Here is a 23,112-nt window from a genome sequence, read left to right on the forward strand (position 1 = left end):
ACACATAGCCGTTACTCAGAAAGAGAGATGTCGCTGTAGCTTTTTGTCTTGCAAGTATCAGGACAGATGCAAGAGTGCCAAATTTCAAAGAGAACACAAATTAAAGTTCTCTGCTTTTGAAATGTGGTATTCCTGCCCTTGAGGAGCTAGCCGTGAACCATCTTTGTGAATGGCTGCAGTCTGTATATTTTAGGGATAGCCAAGGTACGGCACTGGAAATTGCATTTGGCATTTTATCTTCTTGGAGTGGCTGTAGAAGCATATACCGGCAGAGGAGGTCTGCTCTGAAGTGTTAGTAAATGTTTAACACTACAGGCAGTCCGAGTGTTAAATGTCTGTGCTTGAGAGCATAACTGCTTCTGTCAGACCTTCGCAGTGAAGATTAAAGCTAGAAATTTTGCTTTCAGGAATGAAAGTTTTCGAGGTTTTAGTCCACTTTGTGCAGGCAGCATTTTAAATTGGAGCTTTAGGAATAACCTGTGGTTGCGTTAAAGGGGCTGCCCAGCACAGATTTAAAAACATGAACGCTTGCGCTGTAGGAACATGTGGACCCTGATCTTGCCAAAGTAACCATCTGGGTGCAGTGTATTGAAAATATGCATTGTGCTTTTTGTCCACATGAGGTTACCGTACACACACATGTACCAACAGAGGGAGTCTGCCAGGAAGAAATAATAAAGGAAGGGAGACTGGCTGAATATAGAACTGCTTCTATTCCAAAATTTTCATAGTCAGCAACAAACCCAATGGAGAAGCCCACAGAAAGTTATTTATCTAAAGATTTCTAACAATTTTATTTGTTGACACAATTTGGGCATCACAGCATTTATTGCCCATTCTCTAAATGCCCCTTGAAAGGGTGGTGGTGAGCTGCCTTCTTGAAGAATTGTAGTCCACATGCTGTAGGGATAGTCTCTTAGGGAGGGACTTCCAGGATTTTGACCCAGCAGCAACGAAGGAATGGCAATACATTTCCGAGTCAGGGTGGCTCAGAGTGGAACCTGTCGGCCTTTCCCATGGGCCCACTGTCGGTAATATTGTGAAGCTTATTGTCATGGAAAATCAGCTGAGGCAAATAACATCGAAGCTCCTTGAAGGTGGGGTCACAGGTAGACAGGGTCAAGAGGAAGGCGCTTTGTTACACTTGCCTTTATTGGTCAGTGCATTGAGTGTAGGGGTTGGGAGGGGTCATGCTTCAGTTGTAAAGGACATTGGTTAGGGCCACTTTTAGAATGTTGTGTCCAGTTCTGGTCTCCCTGCTATAGGAAGGATGTTGTGAAACTTGAAAAGGTTCAGAAAAGATTTACAAGTATGTTTTCAGGGTTGGAGGGTTTGAGCTACAGTGAGAGGCTGAATAGGCTGGGGCTATTTTCCCTGAAGCGTCAGAGACTGAGGGGTGACCTTATAGAGGTTTATAAAATCATGAGGGGCATGGATAAGGTGAATAGCCAAAGTTTTTTCCCCAGGGGTTGGGTTGCCCAAAACCAGCGGTCATGGGTTTAAGGTGAGAGGAGAAAGATTTAAAATGGACCTTGGGGGTAACTATTTCACACAGAGGGTGGTGCGTGTATGGAATGAGCTGCCAGATGAAGTGGTGGAGGCCGGTACAGTTACAACATTTAAACGGCATCTGGATGGGGACATGGATAGGAAGGGTTTAGAGAGATGTGGGCCAAATGCTGGCAAATGGGGCTAGATTAATTTAGGATATCTGGTTAGCATGGGTGAGTCGGACTGAAGGGCCTCTTTCCATGTAGCACAGCTCTATGACTCTAACATGGATGCATTTGTCGGAGAAAGGAACATGTTGAGATAAAGAGGGGTGAATGATGCTTGTATGGTACACAGAGGTAAGCATTGATCAGTTGGGCCAAATGGCCTGTTCTCACTTTGTAAAATCTTCGTAATTTTGAGCAACATCCTGATTCTTCCGCTCAATGTTGTTTTGCAGAAGTATTCTAGGAATTCATAGTCGAGCGCTTGAAGATAACAGGTTACTCCTGGAAGGTAGGGGATCCAACTGGAAGCAGCATTTTGTAGATATGGAGGAAGAAGCTAATAATTGTGCCAAAGGATTTAACCGAAAGCCTGAAATGCCTGATGATGTGACTACACAGTGAGCTCAGTATCTTACTGATTGTTGTAAGTTTAACATAAAACTGTTCTCTGAGTACTTCACCCCGCTGCCATGAAATGTGAGGGCGTTAATGCCTCTTAAAAAAATACCTATGACGTATTTGTGGGACTGTACATAAACATAATGTTGGTTACGATGGACAAAATGTCAAGTGAATCAAATCAATTTGTTTGGGAAAATAATTTCGTCAAGTCTGTTCCAGATTTTGGACTCTACACTGATTTTTTTATTAACTCTTAACACCCAGAACTCGGTGAAAATATAAATAATTCAGCACGGCGGCTCAGCGGTTAGCACTGCGGCCTCACAGCGCCAGGGACCCGGGTTCGATCCCAGCCTCGGGTGACTGTCTGTGTGGAGTTTGCACATTCTCCCCGTGTCTGTGCGGGTTTTCTCCAGTTTCCTCCCACAGTCCAAAGACGTGCAGGCTAGGAGTGGATTGGCCCTGCTAAATTGCCCCGTAGTGTCCAAAGATGTGCAAGCTAGGTGCGTTAACCATGGGAAATGCAGGGTTACAGGGAAAGAGTAGATTAGTTGGTCTGGGTTGGGTGCTGGTCAGAGGGTTGCTGCAGACTCGATGGGCTGAATAGCCTGCGCACACCTTGTAGGGATTCTGAAGTGCAGTCAAGGTTGCAACGTGGGAACCGTGGCAACTAAACGGTGCACAGCAAGATCCCAGAAACAGGCGTGCGATAATGACTGCTTCATTTCCGTAAACAGATGAACAAAACCAGAGGTCTGTGGGCGCCGACAATCCGAAATAAAACAAATTGAGAAATATTTATTCTTCAACTGAGGGAGAAAACAGTGGGGTCTGCAGACACTCAGCAGGTCTGGCAGCAAGCAAGTTAAAAGAGAAACAGAACTAATGCCTCGAGTCCAAGATGACATCTTTTTCTTCTTCAGAGGATTTGCTGTACTGGCCTCCAAATATTAATTCTGATCCTACCTCTTTGCAGATGCCGCCACACTTGCTTTGTTTCTGGTTGTATAATACTATTTTTGGTGATGTTGATTGAAGGATAAATATTGGCCCGGAACCCCAGGGCGAAACTGCCCATCTCTCCTTCCAAACAGTGTGATGGGACCTACACCCACCAAGGAGCGGTTGAGACTCTCAATTTAAAAAGAAACACTTTGTTTGCTGCAAAGGGCTTTGTGAGGACGGTGAAAGGTGCTATCAAAATGCAACTTCTTGCTTGTGTTGTGTTCACTTCTGGTCTTCCTGCTCTAGGGCTGACGTTAAACTTGAAGGGGCGAAGGAAAGATTTACAAGGATGTTGCTGGGGTTGGAGGGTTTGAGCTACAAGGAGAGGCTGAATAGGCTGGGGCTATTTTCCCTGGATCGTAGGAGGCTGAGGGGTAACCTTATAGAGGTTTATAAACTCATGAGGGGCATGGAAGGGTGAATAGACAAGGTTTTATCCCCAGGGTGGGGGAGTCCAAACCTAGAGGGATGTAGGTTTAAGGTGGGAAGGGAAAGATTTAAAAGGGACCTGAGGGGTAACTTTTTCACACAGAGGATGGTGCGTGTATGGAACGAGCTGCCAGAGGAAGTGGTGGAGGCTGGTACAGTTACAGCATTTAAAAGGCATCTGGATGGGGACTTGAATAGGAAGGGTTTAGAGGGATATGGGACAAATGCTGGCAAATGGGACTGGATTAATTTAGATTATCTGGTTAGCATGGGGGAGTTGGACTGAAGATTCTGTGTAGTGATTGGAGCCAGGTGGATCTCATTGACCATGAAATCCTTGATTTGGGTTGTTAACCCGGGCTAATCACGGAGTCCTGGCTGACAGATTTAAACAGGGGATTCAGAATCTCCTCGCTTCAGGGAATGACGCTGAGCTGGTTGGCCATAGCCACGGTGCTCTGCATACAAGAAATAACTTGGTGACAGGATAGCAGCCTCTGTGCAGTTAATTCCATCGGTTTCCTCGTAGTACAGCTTTACGTCTCTTAGTGGCCTCTCTGTACCGCATTCACCTCTGCATTCAGTTTAAAGTTTTCCGGAAGATTTGTAGCTCGGGTTGGTGATGAGAGTGTAGACTTGCTCGCTGAGCTGGTGTGTTTCATCTCCCTGCTCGGTAACATCATCAGCACACCTCTGGTGAAGCGTTGGTGTTCTGCCCCTCTTGATATTTATATATGTCGGTCTGCTGGGATGGGGGGGTGGGGGGGGCGGTGGTTGGTGGGTGTATTACTTCCCATTCTGTTTCTCAACAGATATGATAGCGTACAAAGCACAAGGTCCCCTGCTAGGGTCGACTATTTGGCTGTGACAGTCTCCTCTTTCTGGGAGCTCAAAGAGGAGTTAAATGGTCCGAGAGGACAGACCCCTCCAAAACTGACAGATTGCGTAGCAACTCCGTTTAAGCCAAACAATTCCTGCTGGGCCCCTCTGTCTAACCAACCCCCTTCATCAGTAGGGGACAAGTGTTGATGGTGAGCTTATGCTAATATCATGAGGCTTACAATCCAGAAACCCCAGCTTCGAGTCATACAGCATGGAAACAGGCCCTTCGGTCCAACCGGTCCATGCTGACCATAATCCCAAACAAAACTAGTCCCACCTGTCTGCGCTCGGCTCATATTCCTCCAAACTTTTCCTAATCATGCACTCGTCCAAATGTTCATTCCACTCATCAACCACACTCATGTAAACAAAATGCTCCTCATATCTTTTTTATTTATCTCTCCTCTCAGGTCTTGCAAACCCCACGCCCCCCCCACCCTAAGGAAAAGACACCTGCCATTCACCTTATCTATGCCCCTCATGATTTTATACACCTCTGTAAGGTCACCCCTCAACCTCCTGTGGAAAAAAAGTCCCAGCCTATCCAGCCTCTCCCAATAACTCAATCCCTCCATACCTGGCAACATCCTGGTAAATCTCTTCTGAACACTCTCCAGCTTAAATAATATCCTTCCTGTAACAGACCAGAACTGGACACGGTTCTCCAGAAGAGGCCTCACCAACGTCCTGTACAACCTCAACATGACGTCCCAACTCCTACACTCAAAGATCTGAGCAATGAAGGCAAGTGTGCTAAACGCCTTCTTAACCACCCTGTCCAAAAAAACTTCAAAGAATTATGTACCTGCACCCCTAGGTCTCTCTGTTCTACAACACTACCCAAGGCCGTAGTTTTAATTATATAAGTCCTGCCCATGTTTGTTTTAGTAAAACGCAATTTCTGTTGACGTAGGTTCAAATTCCACCACAACAGTTGGGAAGGGAGACAGTAGGAACTGCCGATGCTGGAGAATCTGAGATAACAAGGTGAGGAGCTGGATGAACACAGCAGGCCAAGCAGCGTCAGAGGAGCCGGGTCCGGACCCGAAACGTCAACTTTCCTGCTCCTCTGATGCTGCTTGGCCTGCTGTGTTCATCCAGCTCTGCAACAGATGGGGACATTTGAATTCAATAATGTCGATTGTCATACTTTTAAAACATCCACCTACCTCACTCAGGGAAGGAAGCTGCCATTCTCACCTAGTCTGGGCCTACATGTGACTCCAGACGCGCAGCTATGTGGTCTGCTCCTAAATGCCCTCTGGGGCAATTAGGGATGGGCAATACATTTTGGAGGTTACCCACATCGAATTAAACTAATAAAGATCCAAGGTGGTTTGGATCAATGTCGGGGAGTGCCAGGGGTCTTTGTAAGTAGAACACCTATGCATGCTGGAAATCAGAAACAAAGAACAGAAATTGTTGGAGAAACTCAGGAGGTCTGGCAGAATCTGTGGAGAGAAAGCAGAGGTAACGTTTTTGAGTCCAGTACTGAAGAAGGTTCACTTGACCTGGAACTTATAACTCTGATATCTCTCTGCTAGATCTGCTGAGTTTCTCCACGAATTTCTGTTTGCGTTCTTGCTTGTGTTAATAGATTTATCTTCAGAGCTCACTCACTCGTGGGGCTGGGCCGGCGTTTATTGCCTGTCCCTAGTTGCCCATTGAGAAGGTGGTGAGCTGCCCTCTTGAACCACTGCAGTCCGTGTGTTCTAGGGACACCCTTAGAGAGGGAATTCCACGATTTTGACCCAACGACACTGAAGAAATGGGGACATATTTCCAAGTCAGGATGGCCGGTGGCTGGGAGGTGGACTTTCAGGAGCTTCTGCTGCAGGTGATAGGCTCTCTGCGTTTGCAATAATTGTTTACATTCCAGTTCCCACCATCGCCTCAACATTTTTATTAGCTGTGTTGGTTTAGAGCAGTCTGCGTGCACACAGCTGGGTGTGAGACTTTCATGTCAGACCTCTCATAACTCATGAGGATTGTGTTGGCGTATTCCCCGGAGATCGGGCGATAAAGCACATGCAAGCTCCTGCATCCTGCTCCTGTTCATTTGCAGCTTGTCGTTTCAATTTGATTCATTTTACTGGTGATGTATGTACCAAGGTACAGTGAAAAGTATTGTTCTGCCTGCTATCCAGGCAAATCGTACCTTACATAAGTGCACCAGGATAATAGGACAGAATACATAATGTCGGAGCTACAGAGAAAGATTAACTCTAATATAGGAGTTAAGTCTAATAACAGCGGGGGATGAAGTTGTTCTCAAATCTGTGTTTGCAAACTTTTGTATCTCTGCCTGACGGAAGAAGGTGGTGGAGAGTATAACTGGGGTGGGAGGGGTCTTTGATGATGATGGCTGCCTTCCCAAAGCAGTGGGAAGTGAAGATTGAGTCAATGGGTAGGAGGTTGGTTTTTGCGATGGACTGGATCTACTTTCACAACTCCCTGCAGTTTCTTGCAGCCTTGGGCAGATAAGTTTCTGTCCCAAGCTGAGATGCATCCTGATAGGATGTTTCTGTAGTGCATCTATAAAAAGAGTTATTACAGACATGTCGAAGGTCCTGCAAAGTAGAGGCAGTGGTGCGCTTTCTTGACCATTACCGTGGATGGACCAGGGCCAGATTGTTGGTGATATTTCCTCCTAGGGACCTGAAGCTCTCAAATAACTCCACTTCAGCACCTTTGATACAGACAGGGGTGTTCCCTCGGTTCCACTTCCCGAAGTTCCTTCGTGTGAAGTAATTCAGGGAGGAAGTGGAAGCTGATGCAAGAGGGGCCAGTTAGTCACAGGGGCCTGGAGCAAGTGCACAGTGCGAGGTTGTGAGATCAAATCTGCTTCCAATGTCAGGGCTTAACGTTAAGATTCCAACAGTTTCTACGTTCCCACATTACGACATTCCAAAATCCTCTCACTGTGCCGTAGCAGCATGGAACAGCTCACTTAAAGTGGGATCCTATCCGTTGCCTGTCCAGGATGATGTGAGATAGGCCGGGTACTTTGCAGCCTGGAGGCAATGGCCCAGGGGTATTATCGCTGGGCTATTAATCCGGGGACCTGGGTTCGAATCCCACCACAACAGACGGTGGAATTTGAATTCAATAAATATCTGGAATTAAGAATCTAATGATGATCGTGAATCCATTGTTAATTGTTGGAAAAACCCATCTGGTTCACTGATGTCCCTTAGGGAAGGAAACTGCCATCCTTACCTGGTTTGGCCGACATGTGACTCCAGACCCACAGCAATGTGGTTGACTCTTAACTGCCCTCTGAGCAATTAGGGACGGGCAATAAATGCTGCCTGGACAGCAATGCTCTCACTCCATGAATGAATAAGAAAATGTGGAGGTTTCTGACCCATTTCCGCGCACTGCACAGCAATGATCTGATTGAGTTGACCATCGTCCCATTAGAACGGGGAAGCAATGTTGATGTACACGACCATAAGGTGTAGGAGCAGAAGCAGGCCACTCAGCCCATTGGTTCTGCTCTGCCGTTCAATGAGCACATGGCTGACCTGATGATCCACTTTACTGCCTTTTCCCCACATCCATCGATTCCCTTTAGCCTTGGGTATATTTAATGGCCCAGTCTTGACAGCGCCTTGTGGGAAAGAATTCCAGAGCTATGCCATCCTCTGGGAGAAGAACATTCTGTCTGAAATACGCAAACCCCCCACCCCCTTATTCTGATGTCATGCCCTCTGATCCAAGACTGCCCCACAAGGGGAAACATCTTTCCACATCTACCCTGCCATGGCCCCAGTGAATTTGAAATGAAAACAGAAATTGCTGGCGAACCTCAGCACGCCTGGCAGGACCTGTGGGAAGGATGTGGAGTTAATATTTCCAGTCCGATGACTTTTTATGAGAACCAGTTCTGAAAACACCCCGGGAAATGGGTCTGTGCGGAATGCTCTTTGGAGTATCAGTGCAGACAACACTGGCCAAATAGCCTCTATATCCACTGTAGGGCTTTTATGATTCTAAGCCCATATTGGCCAGTCAGCGTTGGCTTCTTTTTATATAATTCACCCCTGGGATGTGGGCGTCACTGGCTGGGCCCAGCATTTATTGCCTTGTCCCTAATTGCCCCTTGAGAAGGTGGGGGTGAGCTGCCCTCTTGAACCGCTGCAGTCCACATGCTGTAGGTTGACCCACAATGTCCTTAGGGAGGGAATTCCAGGATTTTCCAGGTACGGCGATATATTTCGAAGTCAGAATGGTGAGCGGCTCGGAGGGGAACTCGGGGGGGCTTGGTGTTCCGATGTATCTGCTGCCCTTGCCCTTCTAGATGGAAGTGATTGTGTGTTTAGAAGGTGCTGACTGAGGATCTTCGGTGAGTTGCGGCATGGCACCTTGGAGATAGTACACACTGCTGCGACTGAGCGTCGGTGGCGGAGGGAGTGGGATGTTTGTGGATGTGGTGCCAATCAAGCGGAGTCTGCTTTGTCCTGGGTGGTGTCGAGCTTCTTGAGTGTTGTTGGGGCTGCCCCCATCTGGGTTCAGCCACATCTGGAGTCCAGTTCTGGTCACCTCATTACAGGAAAGATGTGGAAGCGTTGGAAAAGGTGTAGAGGAGATTTACCAGGATGTTGCCCGGAATGGAGGGAAGGTCTTACGAGGAAAGGTTGAGAGAGCTAAGACTTTTCTCTCTAGAACGACGAAGGATGAGAGGTGACTTGATAGAGGTGTACAAAATGATCAGAGGTATAGATAGAGTGGACAACCTTTTTTCTAGAGTGAATGTAGCTATTATGAGGGGGCATAGTTTTAAAGTGAGTGGAGGTAGATATAGGGGAGACGTCAGAGGTGGGTTCTTTACTCAGAGAGTGGTCGGGGTGTGGAATACATTGCCGGAGAGGATAGTGCGGTCGGCCTCATTAGGGGCATTTAAGCGGCTGTTAGATAGCCATATGGATGATAGTATAAGGTAGGGTTGGAGGTTAGATAGTCCTTAGGGATTAGGGTAAAAGTTCAGCACAACATCATTGACCGAAGGGCCTGTACTGTTCTATGTTCTATGTTCTAAGTGGGGAGTATTCCATTGCACTCCTACCTTGTGCCTTGTAGATGGTGGGACAGGCTTTGGGGAGTCAGGACAGAGTTACTTACTGCAGGATTCCCAACCTGCTCTTGCAGCCGCTGTGTTTGTGTGGCGAGTCCAGTTGAGTTTGTGGTCAATGGTAACCCCCAGGATGTTGATGATGGGGGATTCAGTGATGGTAACCCCGTTGAATGTCAAAGGGTGGTGTTATTAGATTGTGTCTTATTGGATAGCTTGGCATTTGTGTAGTGTGAATAGCAGAAGATATTCCTGTTCCCAGACTTCATCCCACTGTAATGAAATTTCGAGATTTTACAATTTCCGGGACCCTTCAGTGCAGACTGAGAGTGAGGCCCAGTTGGAACGGGAGGTGTGGCTGAGAAAATAATATTTTTTTTTATTAAGCAAGGTCTGGAACTCACTGCCTGGAAACACCGGTAGAGACAGCTTCAGCCAAGAGGTGGGGGCTGTGGAAGATTATTTGGATAGAAGTAATGTGAAAGGGTATGGGCGGGAAGCTAGACATTGGCGCGAGGCTGATTTGAGGAGCCAGTATGAGCACTGTGGGCCAAATGGCCACCTTCCGTGCCCTGACGGTTCTGTTTTCGAAGGGAGCTTTGCAGCAGCAATTGCTTTCTCAGATCTTGAGGCTCCATTCGGGATTCCAGGCCCCAGTTTGGGAAACCGTGTGAAACCCTGTGCAACACAACTGGCCCTATCAGCAGTCACGTGCAGAGGAGGTGGGGGGCTGAGGGTGGGGGTGTTTGTTTGCCTTGGAACCATGTCTTCAGCAGGACAGGGGCTATCCCAGCCAGATTGGAGGTTGCTATGAATCACACAAATGAGCTAAATATCTACAATATTGCACTGGGATCAAAGTATCCCCAGGCAGATGACGGCATTATCCCAGGACTGTTAATCCAGAAGACTCAGGAATGTTCCGGATTCAATCAGCAGACAGCAGAATTTGAATTCAATAAAAAGGAACGTGGAATTAGGAATATGATGATGCTCATGAATCCATTGTTGGAAAAACCCATCTAGTTTACTTTTAGGGAAGGAAATCTGCCGTCCTTATCTGGTCTGGCCTACATGTGACTCCAGACCCCCGGTGATGTGGTTGGAAACAAAAAAACAGCTGGAATTCAGGTAGCATCTGTGGAGTGACAGCCAGCTAATGTTTCAAATCTAGGTGACTCTCCATCAGATCAACGCAGTTGAATTCTGAGGAAGGGTCTCTTGACCTGAAACGTTTTAACTCTGATTTCTCCGTACGGATGCTGCCAGGCCTGCCGAGCTTTTCCGTTTTCATTTCTGATCTGCAGTTCTTTCGGTTTTTGTTTTCTTGCTAAGTTAAAGATTTGTCCCTGCCGTGACGCTTCATGACACGAATGCCAACGTTCGTTTAAGGGTCTCGACCCCAGAGTTTAAAAACCAGGTGAGAAAACACAACGGCGCTTCATTGCAGGTCACATTGATGACAGCAGGGTAATGAAACATCTGCAAACTAATCGACCAGTTCGGCGAGCCAACCTACCACAATAATCTTCATTTAATTTGAAGAGTTCAACTCAAGCCCTGAAAGCATTTAAGACTAAGGACCAAACAAGGTCATGTGTAAACTTGGAGGGTTCGCTGAGCCTAGAAATGATCTCAATATTGATTACTCCTAGAATTATTGAGTCAGACGGCAGGGAAGCAGGCCCCTTCAGTGTAAATCTTCAGCAAAGCAAAGTGGGCAATGATCGAACTGATCGGGTACAGCTGGTTAACAATTTAACTGCTTGGTTAACTATTTGCCAGGCGACTACATATCTTTGCTGGCAGCATTCCCACAGCAGCTTGTCACAGGACAAGAGATACCAAACGCACAATAATATGCATAAAACTTTCTTTTATTTACAGAGTGCAAACATTTGTACCAAACCCTTCGATGTTGACATGAACCGAGGGAGTGTTTTGAAACACAGTCTGCAGTCAAATGCTCGAATTCAAGTCAATCTCGTAGGCTGCGAATAGAAAACTATCATTACAGTACAACACCAAATGGAAGATCAGTGAGACAGAGTGGCTCTCCTCATTAATACACAAAGTTACAGTCAGTGCACAACGCTGCTAATTCCAAAGAACAGTGCAGTCACTCTATCTCCTGCACAACTGCAAAACAGTCCCCCTTTTCCTTGTTTCTCTCATGAGAAAGAAACCCCAAGAGTTATGGATCTACGTTAGACACTCCACAAATCCCAAGAAACAATTCAAATTTAAAAGGAATGCTTTTTTTGCCCAAGCAACGATGGGGATGCGGGACCCGCAGAAGGGCAGGGAACAGCCAAGATATAGAGTGCAGACATGGAGGTGATCAAATGCACAAGGCATAAGGGACCAGGATGCTCCACTGATAGGGGTTAGAGGGTGAGCATTTCATGTATAAACGCTAGTCTCGTGTAGATGGGCCGAAGAGCCTGTTTCTGCACTGTAAGAGTAGGTGAGGGAAGGGGTTGGGAGGCAGCTGCATTGAACATCTGGCACGCTCTCGATCCAAGCCTCTAACGCAAAGAGTAGCCCTCCCTGCCCCAGTTTGGGTCACCTTTCCAAGTTTCTAAATTCCGAACGCAACTCCTAATTTTAACCAACCAAAAATATGCAAATATGTGCACGTTCTTTTCTTGGCGGGGTAACTCCTTATGAAATGTTGTTCTTCACCTTCTGGGAAGAGTCACAATCTCAGACTTCCCATCACCCTCCTTCCCCCCAGACCCAGCATTCCAGGTCATGGCTGTGACGCAAGGTCTGTGGACAATATCTGTCAGTTTGTTCACGAGAATGAAGGAATATCTCGGCGTCAACATTCCTGTTTAAACCAGGAAAGCATGGTGCTCTATCTCTTCAAATCATTTTTTTTTTGATGGGTCACATCCCCCTTCAGCACTGTGACCTTCTCTCGTACTCTGATGAAGCAAGGGCAAGTGGACCTCTGGTACCATCTATCCCATTGGCAATGCTATGGGACATCAGCGTCCAGAGCATCGTGCTCCTCTATCAGGGAAAAGCTTAGGGAATCTCTTCCTTAATCAGAGATGATTGAGAGGTGGGTTGTTGAGATATTACCTCAGAGTTTGATGGGTGTCCACATGCCAAAACTCAGGCTGGTGACTTTAAGAGCATACAATCCTGACAGTGCAGAAAGAGGCCGTTTGGCTCATTGAGTCAGTGATAACATTTCAAAGGGCAGCCTATTCCACTCCCAACATTTCCCATAGCTAACTCACCTAGCTTGGACCCATAGGGCAATATAGCATGGCCAATCCACTCTAACCTGCACATCCCTGGGCACTATGGGTAATTTAGCACAGCCAATCCACCCTAACCTGCACATCCCTGGGCACTATGGGTAATTTAGCACGGCCAATCCACCCTAACCTGCACATCCCTGGGCACTATGGGTAATTTAGCACGGCCAATCCACCCTAACCTGCACATCCCTGGGCACTATGGGTAATTTAGCATGGTCAATCCACCCTAACCTGCACATCCCTGGGCACTATGGGTAATTTAGCATGGCCAATCCACCCTAACCTGCACACCCCTGGGCACTATGGGTAATTTAGCATGGCCAATCCACCCTAACCTGCACATTCCTGGGCACTATGGGTAATTTAGCATGACCAATCCACCCTAACCTGCATGCGTTTGGACTGTGGGAGGAAACTGGAGCACCCAGAGGAAACCCACGCAGACACGGGGAGGACGTGAACAGTCACCTGAGGGTGGAATTGAACCCTGGCACTGTGAGGCAGCAGTGCTAACCACTGAGCCACTGTGCCACCCCATGTGAACGGGAGGGAATGGATTATCGATCTCTGGGATGAGAGAAGAAACCAAAGCGTCCATCTATTTTCTCAGATGGAAGCAAAAGATCCAACAAAAGGTGGGTGAGATCTGTCTTGTGGCCCCAACTATTATTTACTCGTTGACCAATGTTGCTGAGGCAGTTATTTGGCTATTCTCTCAGTACATGCCAGCTGGATGCCACCTTTTCCCACCTTGCCACAGTTCATTGACTGCTCCCAGCAGCATTGGGGTGCCCCGAGGATGTGACTGGCACAAATGCATCTCCCTCCTGCTTCCTTCTGGGAGAATGTTTTGACTTCGCTTAGGGCTTGTCCTCAGCGGGGAAAGTCACAGGATGACTGCCGACTCAAAGGAGTTTCCACGACCCGTAGGGAAGGCGAGATTGCCTGGGATTCCTCAGGAGGCAGGTGAGGGGAGTTTGTCAGCGATTCTTCCCGAGCAGACAGGAACCCAATCCTGTCTTCGACATGTTCCTCTCTCCCTGCTCCCTGGGGTCCCATGACATTTACAGCAAGAAAAGCCTCCCCACCAGCTCACAGCCTCGAAGATGATCATTTGCAGTTCGAGGAGTAACAGTCCCTGGAGAAGAATTGCCCAGATTAATGGTCCCCGAGTACCTTATCCCTTGAGTAACAGTTCAGATGGTAACATATCCTGAGTAACATTCCCAGCGGAACAATCCCTGGAGTTACGGTTCAGACAAAAGCATCCCCTGGAATCAGGGAGTAACAGTTCAGATGGTAACATATCCTGAGTAACATTCCCAGCGGAACAATCCCTGGAGTTACGGTTCAGACAATAACATCACATAGAATCAGGGAGTAACAGTTCAGATGGTAACATATCCTGAATAACATTCCCAGCGGAACAATCCCTGGAGTTACGGTTCAGACAATAACATCCCATAGAATCAGGGAGTAACAGTTCAGATGGTAACATATCCTGAGTAACATTCCCAGAGAAACAATCCCTGGGAGAATCATTGCAGATTAATAGTCTCTGGAGTAATAATCCCTGAGGAACAATCCTTGCAGTAACAGTTCAGACAGTAACATTTTCTGAGTAACATTCCCAGCAACATGATTCCTGGAGTAACAGTTCAGACAATAACATCCCATGGAATCAGGGAGTAACAGTTCAGATGGTGACATATTCTGAGTAACATTCCCAGAGAAACAATCGCTGGAGGAATCATTGTGGACTAACAGTGCCTGGAATAACAATCCCTGAGGATCAATCCTTGGGGTAACAGTTCAGACAGTAACATTCCCTGGTGTAACGTTCGAAAAGGAACGATCCCTGGAGTAATAGCTTATACGGTAACAGTCCTGTGAGTAACAATCCTTGGAGTGACAATTCCTGGAGCATTTTTTCAACTTTGCCAGTTTTTAGAGTAAAGGATGGAATGGGCGTTATAAAAAGGAACTGTGTCTCCTGCTACAATTAATTACAGGTGAACAAACTCATGAATGAACTCAGGTCTCTGTTGAAACTGAATTAAAGTGGTGGTTGCTGTCTGCTCTGCAACATTCTCAAGAATGCCACACTGCATGACACCTCTGTGAATGCAGATTACTCTTTCTGACTTGGTTGGAGCATTCTTTCTTCGTTTAGGGCTCAGAAGACGCCCCAACACACCTCAGCACCAGTGACAATCAGGGAGAAAATAAACTTAGCGAGACAGAATTTGGAATCACTGCCCGTGCCAAATCCCTGCTCACAACGAAAATCTGCATGGGAGTTACTAATCTCTACCACGCTCGAGCACAGCTTTCACTTCTGGCCTCACTCCTATAGGAAAGATAGAAAGAAACTTGAAAGGATTCAGAAACGGTTTACACAGATATAGCCAGGGCTGGAGGGTTTGAGCCAAAGGGAGGAGGTGAATAGTCTGAAGCTTTGTTCCCCAAGAGCATGAGAGGCTGAGGGGTGGCCTTATAGAGTTTATGAAAACATGAGAGGCATGGATAGGGTGAATAGCCAAGGTCTTTGGGAGTCCAAAGCTAGAAGGCATGGGTTTAAGATTTAAAAAGGATCTGAGGGACAATGTTTTCTTGCAAAGAGTATGGAATGAGCTGCCAGAGGAAGTGGTGGAGGCCGGTACAGTTACAACATTTAAAAGGCATCTGGATGGGTACATGAATAGGAAGGGTTTAGAGGGATATGGGACAAATGCTGGCAAGTGGGGCTGGATTAATTTCAGATATTTGGAGCAGCATGGATGCTTTGGGGCTGAGGGGTCTGTTTCTGAGCTGTACATCTGTATGTCTCTATTGTGCATGTAAGTGTCCCCTAATTTCACCCTGATGAGTCTAGCTGGAATTGTTGAACTGCCTCCCTTCTCTCTCACCCATATCCTCAGGCCTAGTCTCCTCAAGCCACAAAATCAATTGTGGTTGTTTGATGAGTGTTTTTGGAGGTTTTGTGAAAGGTGGCATGTAAATAAGTTGATGTAGAATCCTGACAGTGAAGAAATAGGCCATTTGGCCCATCAAGTCTGTACCAGCCCTCAAAGAGCATCCCACTCAGATCCACCCATATTCCATAAATCCACATTTCCCATGGCTACCCCACTCAGGCTGTACATCCCCGGGCACTATGGGTAATTTAGCATGGCCAATCCACCCTAGCCTGCACATCTTTGGACTGTGGGAGGAAACCGGAGCACCTGGAGGAAACCCACGCAGACACGGGGAGAATGTGCAAACTCCACACAGACAGTCACCAGAGGGTGGGATTGAACCCGGGTCCCTGGCACTGTGAGGCTGCAGTGCTAACCACTGAGTCATGATGCTGTATAGTCAGAGCTGTTCATTCATTGGTTGGCTTAAGGGTTGGTTTCTTCTGTTTATATTTTCTATAGCCAACACTCAAGGCTGGAAACTGTTGAACAATGATATCAACATCATAGAACTGAGCTCTGATTCGCCACATCGCTAGGTGATTCTGGGCATCTGAGGACCTGACAAAACGTGTTTCCTCCCCAAATGCAAATCTCAGAGTCATTTGTTTCCCAGAGAAGCAGAGAGATTATCTGGATGTTCAGAACAGCAGCTGGAATATTCATCAGGGCCTGCGATCTTCGTCATATCCTGTATGTTCAACCATTTCTTGCTAGAGTGGGGAGTGAATTGAATTAACTGAAGACTGGCATCTGGTTCTGCTGGGGATCACTGGCCTTGGACCATGCACTGGGCACTGAGCTGCAGGAGGTTGCAAATGCTTCAGTCTTTTGTCCTCAGGTGCTGGGGCTCTCCATCATCGGCGATCTGCCTCCTCCAGTGAATTTAACTGTCTACCACCATTCACAACTGGGTCTTCGGTCTGATCTGTCGGCCATGGGGATAGTCAATGGCCTGCTACTTTTGTTGTTTAGCATGCATACTGTTGTAGCTTCATCCTGTGTTTGCCTGGTACATTCCTTGTGGAATGGGGTTAGCCTGATGGCAGGGTGGGGGACATGCCAGGCCACGAAGTTGCAAATAGTGTTATAGTACAATTCTGGTGGTGTCCAGTCTTCAGCTGCCAGGCCTGTACTGAGTCTATCATATTTAGCATGGGGGTAGTGCCACACAAAACAACAGATGGTGCCTTCATCTTGAAAAACCAATCTTTGTCTCCACAGGTAATAAAGTGTGAAGCTGGATGAACACAGCAGGCCAAGCAGCATCTCAGGAGCTCAAAAGCTGACGTTTCAGGCCTAGACCCTTCATTAGAGAGCTCCTGAGATGCTTTTTGGCCTGCTGTGTTCATCCAGCTCCACACTTTGTTATCTTGGATTCTCCAGCATCTGCAGTTCCCATTATCATTGTCTCCACAGGTGGTTAGTTCTTGTTGTAATGTCAACATTTAAGGCCTTGGTAGCTGATGGCATTGGTCAGTATTGATGGCACAGGGATGCTCAAGGTCCCAGCACTGAGGGTGCACAGAGTTCTTGGAGGATCCCACGTGCAGTGTTGATTTTGTGGTGTTTAAGTGGTGCCAAGGTAGAAGAGCTGGCGTTGGCCTCAGTAGCCAAGATTACAGACACGAAAAGAAAGGGCAGGAATCAACTCTTGATAGTAACGCAAGGATGTTGGGGAAGAGATTGTTTCAGCTCATCCCAGGCCGGTCACTGGGAGCAAAGAACTCTCCTGGTGTAATCATTGCTTAGTAAGTGTGAACCAGAAATAAAACAACTTCCTAGGTTTGACAGAGATAACAAAATGTGGGGCTGGATGGACATAGCAGGCCAAGCAGCATCTCAGGAGCACAAAAGCTGACGTTTTGGGCCTAGACACCCTTTTCTGATGAAGGGTCTTGGCCCGAAACGTCAGCTTTTGTGCTCCTGAGATGCTGCTTGGCCTGCTGTGTCCATCCAGCCCCACACTTTGTTATCTCAGGTTCTCCAGCGTCTGCAGTTCCCGTTATCTCCTAGGTTTGACATTGAGTTCTGTTTGAGATGCAGCTGGGCAGGTGAATTGCTTTGAACTGTGGTGCTACTGTTACTGAATTCCCCCACTGTCAACATCTTAACAGTGACCGGAAACCCAACTGGTCCAACTGATAAATCCCATGGCTACAAGAGCATGTCAGAGGCTCGAATCCTGCAGCCAGTAACTCACTCCTCAACTCCCTCCCAAAGCCTGTCCCACCATCTGCAAGGCACCTGGATGGGGGTAGCCCCAACAAAACTCAAAAAGCTCGACACCATCCAGGGCAAAGCAGCCCCCTGCACCGCATCCACAAACATCCCACTCCCCCACCACCGACGCTCAGTCGCAGCAGTGTGTACCATCTACAAGATGCCCTGCAGCAATTCACCAAAGATCCTCAGACAGCACCTTCTGAACCCAAGACTTCTCCCATCTGGAAGGACAAGGGGCAGCAGATACATGGGAACACCAACCCCTGCATGTTCCCCTTCGAGCCCCTCACCACCCTGACTTGGACATATATTGCTGTTCCTTCACTGTTGCTGGCCCAATAGCCTGGGATTCCCTCCCCCAAAGGGCGCCCCCTACAGCACATAGACTGCGGCGGTTCAAGAAAGCAGCTCACCACCACCTTCTCGGGGGGGGGGGGGGGGGGCAATTAGGGACGGGCAAAAAACACTGGTCTAGCCAGTGATGCACACATCCTGTGAAAGAGATTAAAGCAAAGAACAGTTATGCAAGGCCGATCTTCAATCCATTCCGACACCTTGACCAAACATGTCAGCAAGTTTAAACTGTTTTGCTAACAATCAGACGTGGCTGGGTATGGGAGCTGCCCATATTTTTAGGGGTGGGGTACAGTTTTCCCACTGCACACCTCCATTTCGACAGCGTGCCCAGACGGAGGGTATGGCAATGGTCGTCAGATTGTCGACAGAGGGAACACAGTTGCTGATCCTCCCCTGAGCTGGAGACTCTGGGAATTAATCCCGAGGGTCGCTGTTGGGAGTGACCGCGGAGGAATCTCCCGTGGGGGTGGAGAAAGGCAGCTCACCTGATGGACAAGCATCATCCAACTGGGTGGCCAAGAATCTCATAGCAATGGCCAGCTGCCTACTCCCGATAGAGGTGCTGTTTGGCCATTGGTGGATGGAGAGATCCTGAGGCGAAAGCTCTGGGGATCCACTCAGCCATAGTTGGTACCTCTTGGGGGGATCGGCGTGGCAACCATTTTGGCCAATCCTATGCACTCCTCACCCTCCAGTGTGCACAGGAAGTACAGCAAGAGAGAAGGAGGCAAACTAAACCTCAACAACAGAAGAAGAGAAAATGAGGCCTGGTGGGTTGGAGGGTGGTTACTCAGCAGTTCAGAATGATTTAAATAAGGTTTTCTCTCTTTAAAAAAATCATTGCCGCATACCGGACTGTTATAAAAATACATTTATGATGGTAGCAATACTTCATCAATGTTTAATCCTTGGACTTCATTCCAGTCCTTCGTTCTTCATATACTCAAAGTCTTCATTTGAATGCAGTCATCACGTAGTACCACCAACTCAATGTTGAAATATTGGGATTTTTTGGAGGAGAGGGGGGTGTCCAGGGTGACCGAGCGTGCAATATCCGTCGACTTGGGGCTGGCGAAGAATTTCAGGATCGGTGCCAGGCCCTTGGTCATGTCACTCCGGGCGCCCTCGTTCACCAGGCAGTAAAGGATGGGGTCGGCCACACAGTTGAGGCTGGTCAGGGCCAGCGAGACGTGGTAGGCCGTGAAGATGTTCTCCTCGAAGCTGCAGTCCCAGGGCCTGCTCAAGTACATGACACTCCTCAGGAGGAGGATAATGTGGTATGGTGCAAAGCACAGCAGGAGGATAATGATGAGGCCTAGGGCCAGGCGTTTAATCTTTACCTTCTCCCCCTTCTCGGTAGACAAGTTGCCCTTGATGGCCTTCAGGATGCCCTGGTAGGAGAAGAGCATCAAGATCCAGGGGAACAGGAAGCCGATGAAAACACGGTAGAGGTTCATCTGGGCCACCCACTTCTCCATGGGGTACTTTTCGAAGCAGAACGTGTGGTTGAAGCGGTCTTCGAAGAGTTCATTGTGGAAGAGCGGGGCGCAGTTGGCCCCAATCTCGATTGTCCAGACCACCAGGCTGGTGATGACTGCTGTCTTGATCCGACGGATCTTGGCAAATCGCAGCGGGTGGGCTACGGCCAAGTAGCGGTCAACCGAGATGCAGCTGAGGAAGGCGATGCTGATGTAGATGTTGGTGTAGAGGATGAAGCCGAAGAGCTTGCAGGATTCCGGCCCCAGGATCCAGTTATCCTGATGGAGGAAATAGTTAATCCACGGCGGCAGGGTGGCGATGTACAGGAGGTCAGAGATGGACAAGTTGAGTAGGTAGACGCCCAGCTCGTTCTTCTGCTTGACCTGCAGGTAGGCCGCCCACAGTGCCAGGCAGTTGGTCGGCAGCCCGATGACGATGACAAAGATGTACAAAGTCGGGGGGAAGAGGCTGTCCAGTCTCGAGTCCACGTCGCAGCTCTCATCGCTGATGTTGCACATTTTCCTCGGGGTTGGGGGGGGGGGGGGGGAGTGGGGAATCCTCAGGCCGTCACTGTCGCAAATCTGTGTAACTCAGACACACCCATCGCCTGAAGACGCACACTGCTCAGTCAACAATCCGGGGTAATCGGGCACACTCCCCGCCCCCCCTCACCCACAGTAAAACTTAGTCAACTCAGCCGGTTTCCATGAACTATTTTTGCGGGGGGTAGTGGTGGGTGCTCCACTGCTCTCAATGAAGTCCGGTCTATGACGATGGAGGGCGGGCTATTATCTTCGTGTGTGTGTGTCTTCTCTCCCTTTGGCTCTTCACAATGGTAGTCAGGCAGCGGAGACGGGGAACCTATCTACTGGACACTCGGGGATTTGCAAGTCTGATGACCCATCAAGTAAAACGATGCCTGGAAAACAAAAGAGAGTTGTTTATTTTGGTGGGGATTCTTACGTAGCACCTTCTGTTGGTGAGGAAACAGCGAGACTTTGCTTTTTTCTCCCCAGTCCTGCTTCCAGTGGCGAGTGGTCGAGATGTACTGCACAAAAACGGGCCCTTCAATCCAATTGATCCAAGCTGACCGCATATTACTCCAGCCCCATTTGCCACCATTTGGCCCATATCCCTGTAAACCCTTCCTACTCATGTCCCCATCCAGATGCCTTTTAAATGTTGTAATTGAACCAGTCTGCACCACCTCCTCTGGCAGCTTGTGCCACAAATGCTGATTTCTCAACGTAGAGTGTTTGAGACTAGAGCTGTGTGTGTCCAGCTATTCGACTGCAATGGGCACACCGGCCTGATTTCAAGGTCACCACCCAGCCCTAAATCCAGGCCCAGTGCACTTTTCAGGTGCCAAGTGATAATAGGGAACCTTTATTTTTTCTGATTGCTTTTTTTTGAATACCCACCTTACTTTTCCCAAGGATAAAAATATAAGGAATAAGGAATAGGAATTTGGGGCAACACAGTGGCTCAGTGGATAGCACTACTGCCTCACAGCGTCAGGGACCTGGCTTCGATCTCACCCTCGGATGACTGTCTGTGTGGAGTTTGCACATTCTCCCTGTGTTTGCGTGGGTTTCCTCCGGGTGCTCCGGTTTCCTCCCACAGTCCAAAGATGTGCAGGTTAGGGTGGACTGGCCATGCTAAATTACCCAGAGTGCCCAGGGATGTGCAGGTTGGGTTGGATTGGCCGTGCTAAATTACCCATAGTGCCCAGGGATGTGCAGGTGGGTTAACCATGGGGAATGTAGGGTTACAGGGAGATGATAGGGGGCTGAGTCCGGGTGTGATGCCCTTCAGAAGGTCAGTGTGGACTCAAGGGGCTGAATGGCCTGTTTCCTCATTGTGGGGGTTCTATGAGGAGCAGCATTTGACCATTCAGCCCCTTGAGCCTGCTCTGCTATAAATCACAATCGAGGCTTATCAGCTGTCTCTTTCCTGCCAGCTCCCCAACACCTTGGCTAAAACTATGAACCATCTGACGCTGAGATAACAGTGTGAGTGACTAAAATCACATGAGAACTGGTTTCTACTTGAGGAAAGTTAGTTTCTGTGATATTTCTAGGTTGTGTTTTTGTTCTGGTTTAGGACTCATGTTAATCTGGTTGGGTCCTAGGGGTAATGTTAGCACTTATTGCCCTCAAAGAGAGTCTGCTGAGCCTTCTTCTCAAACAATTGCAGTGTCCTCTCAAGAACAGAACGCCCGCGGTTAGGGCAGCATTTTAACTCAGCAAAAACGGGTAGTAATCTGTCCATCTTCTCTCCCACCACACTGGCCAATCGCTGCCGTTGCCTATCACTGATCACCGATCACCATCTCACCTACCTCCCCCGAGCTCCACCCCTCCCGTCTCTGTTTATTTCTGAGCTCCCTTCCCTCCCTCCCATCCCCCATTGCTGAAGAAGGGTCCCGGCCTGAAACGTCAGCTTTCCCGCTCCTCTGATGCTGCCTGGCCTGCTGTGCTCCTCCAGCTCCACACTGTGTTATCTCTGACTCCAGCATCTGCAGTTCTTGCTCTCCCTCAGTGTATTTTCAAGTCAGGATGGAGTGTGACTTGTTTGGGGGAGGTGGGGGGTGTCTAATGCTTGACACTCTTAACATCCAAAATGGAGGGCAACAGGGGCTGGGGTGGCATGATGCCGACAGGGGCACTTACTAGAGAAGGGAGCCTCATAGACCTCTCTAGCATGCACGCACATAACGGCAATTCAACTGGACCAATGCATGGGCTAACGCTCTGGAGAAATGAGTTCAAATCCTGCCGTGGTACCCGGGGAATTTAAATTCAATTATTTAATAGGTCCGGAATGAAAGATTCACTATTAATAATCACGAAATCACAGGCGTGCCATGTTCGCTCACTAGGTGGAGGCAGAGATGTCGATTTTATTTTCCCCTTTTTTATTCATTCGCGGGATGAGGGTGTCGCTGGCCAGGCCCAGCATTTATTGCCCCCTCCCTAACTGGGCAGTTGAAAGGTCAACCACATTGCTGTGGGTCTGGAGTCACATGTAGGCCAGATCAGCTAAGGATGGCAGTTTCCTTCCCTAAAGGACATAAGTGAGCCGGATGGAAACGCTCAGTGGGTCTGGCAGCATCTGTGAAGAGAAATCAGAGTTAATGTCTTTCCCCAGACCTGCCAGGCTTTTCCAGCAATTTCTGATTTGCAACATCTGCAGTTCTTATTTCGTGAACCAGATGGGTTTTGTTGCCCTGACAATCTACAATGGAATCATGGTCATCATTACATTCCTAATTCCAGATTTTAATTGAACTAAAAAGTCCACCA

The 23,112-nt window shown here is 48.1% G+C and overlaps 1 protein-coding gene across 2 annotated transcripts in view; it reads right to left on the bottom strand.

Annotated features, from left to right (window-relative positions):
* Positions 1-18,400: 18,400 nt before the first annotated feature.
* The window catches only part of LOC125447707 (G-protein coupled receptor 4), a 97,402-nt gene continuing 92,690 nt past the window's right edge, over positions 18,401-23,112 (bottom strand). For both annotated transcript variants that reach the window (XM_048522327.2, XM_048522325.2), the window contains exon 2: positions 18,401-20,726. In XM_048522327.2, the coding sequence (XP_048378284.1) occupies positions 19,264-20,325 (1,062 nt within the window). In that variant the 5' untranslated portion in view covers positions 20,326-20,726 and the 3' untranslated portion in view covers positions 18,401-19,263. The remainder of the gene's footprint in view (positions 20,727-23,112) is intronic.

The sequence above is a fragment of the Stegostoma tigrinum genome, chromosome 39 (assembly GCF_030684315.1).
Source record: "Stegostoma tigrinum isolate sSteTig4 chromosome 39, sSteTig4.hap1, whole genome shotgun sequence".
Classification (NCBI taxonomy): domain Eukaryota; kingdom Metazoa; phylum Chordata; class Chondrichthyes; order Orectolobiformes; family Stegostomatidae; genus Stegostoma; species Stegostoma tigrinum.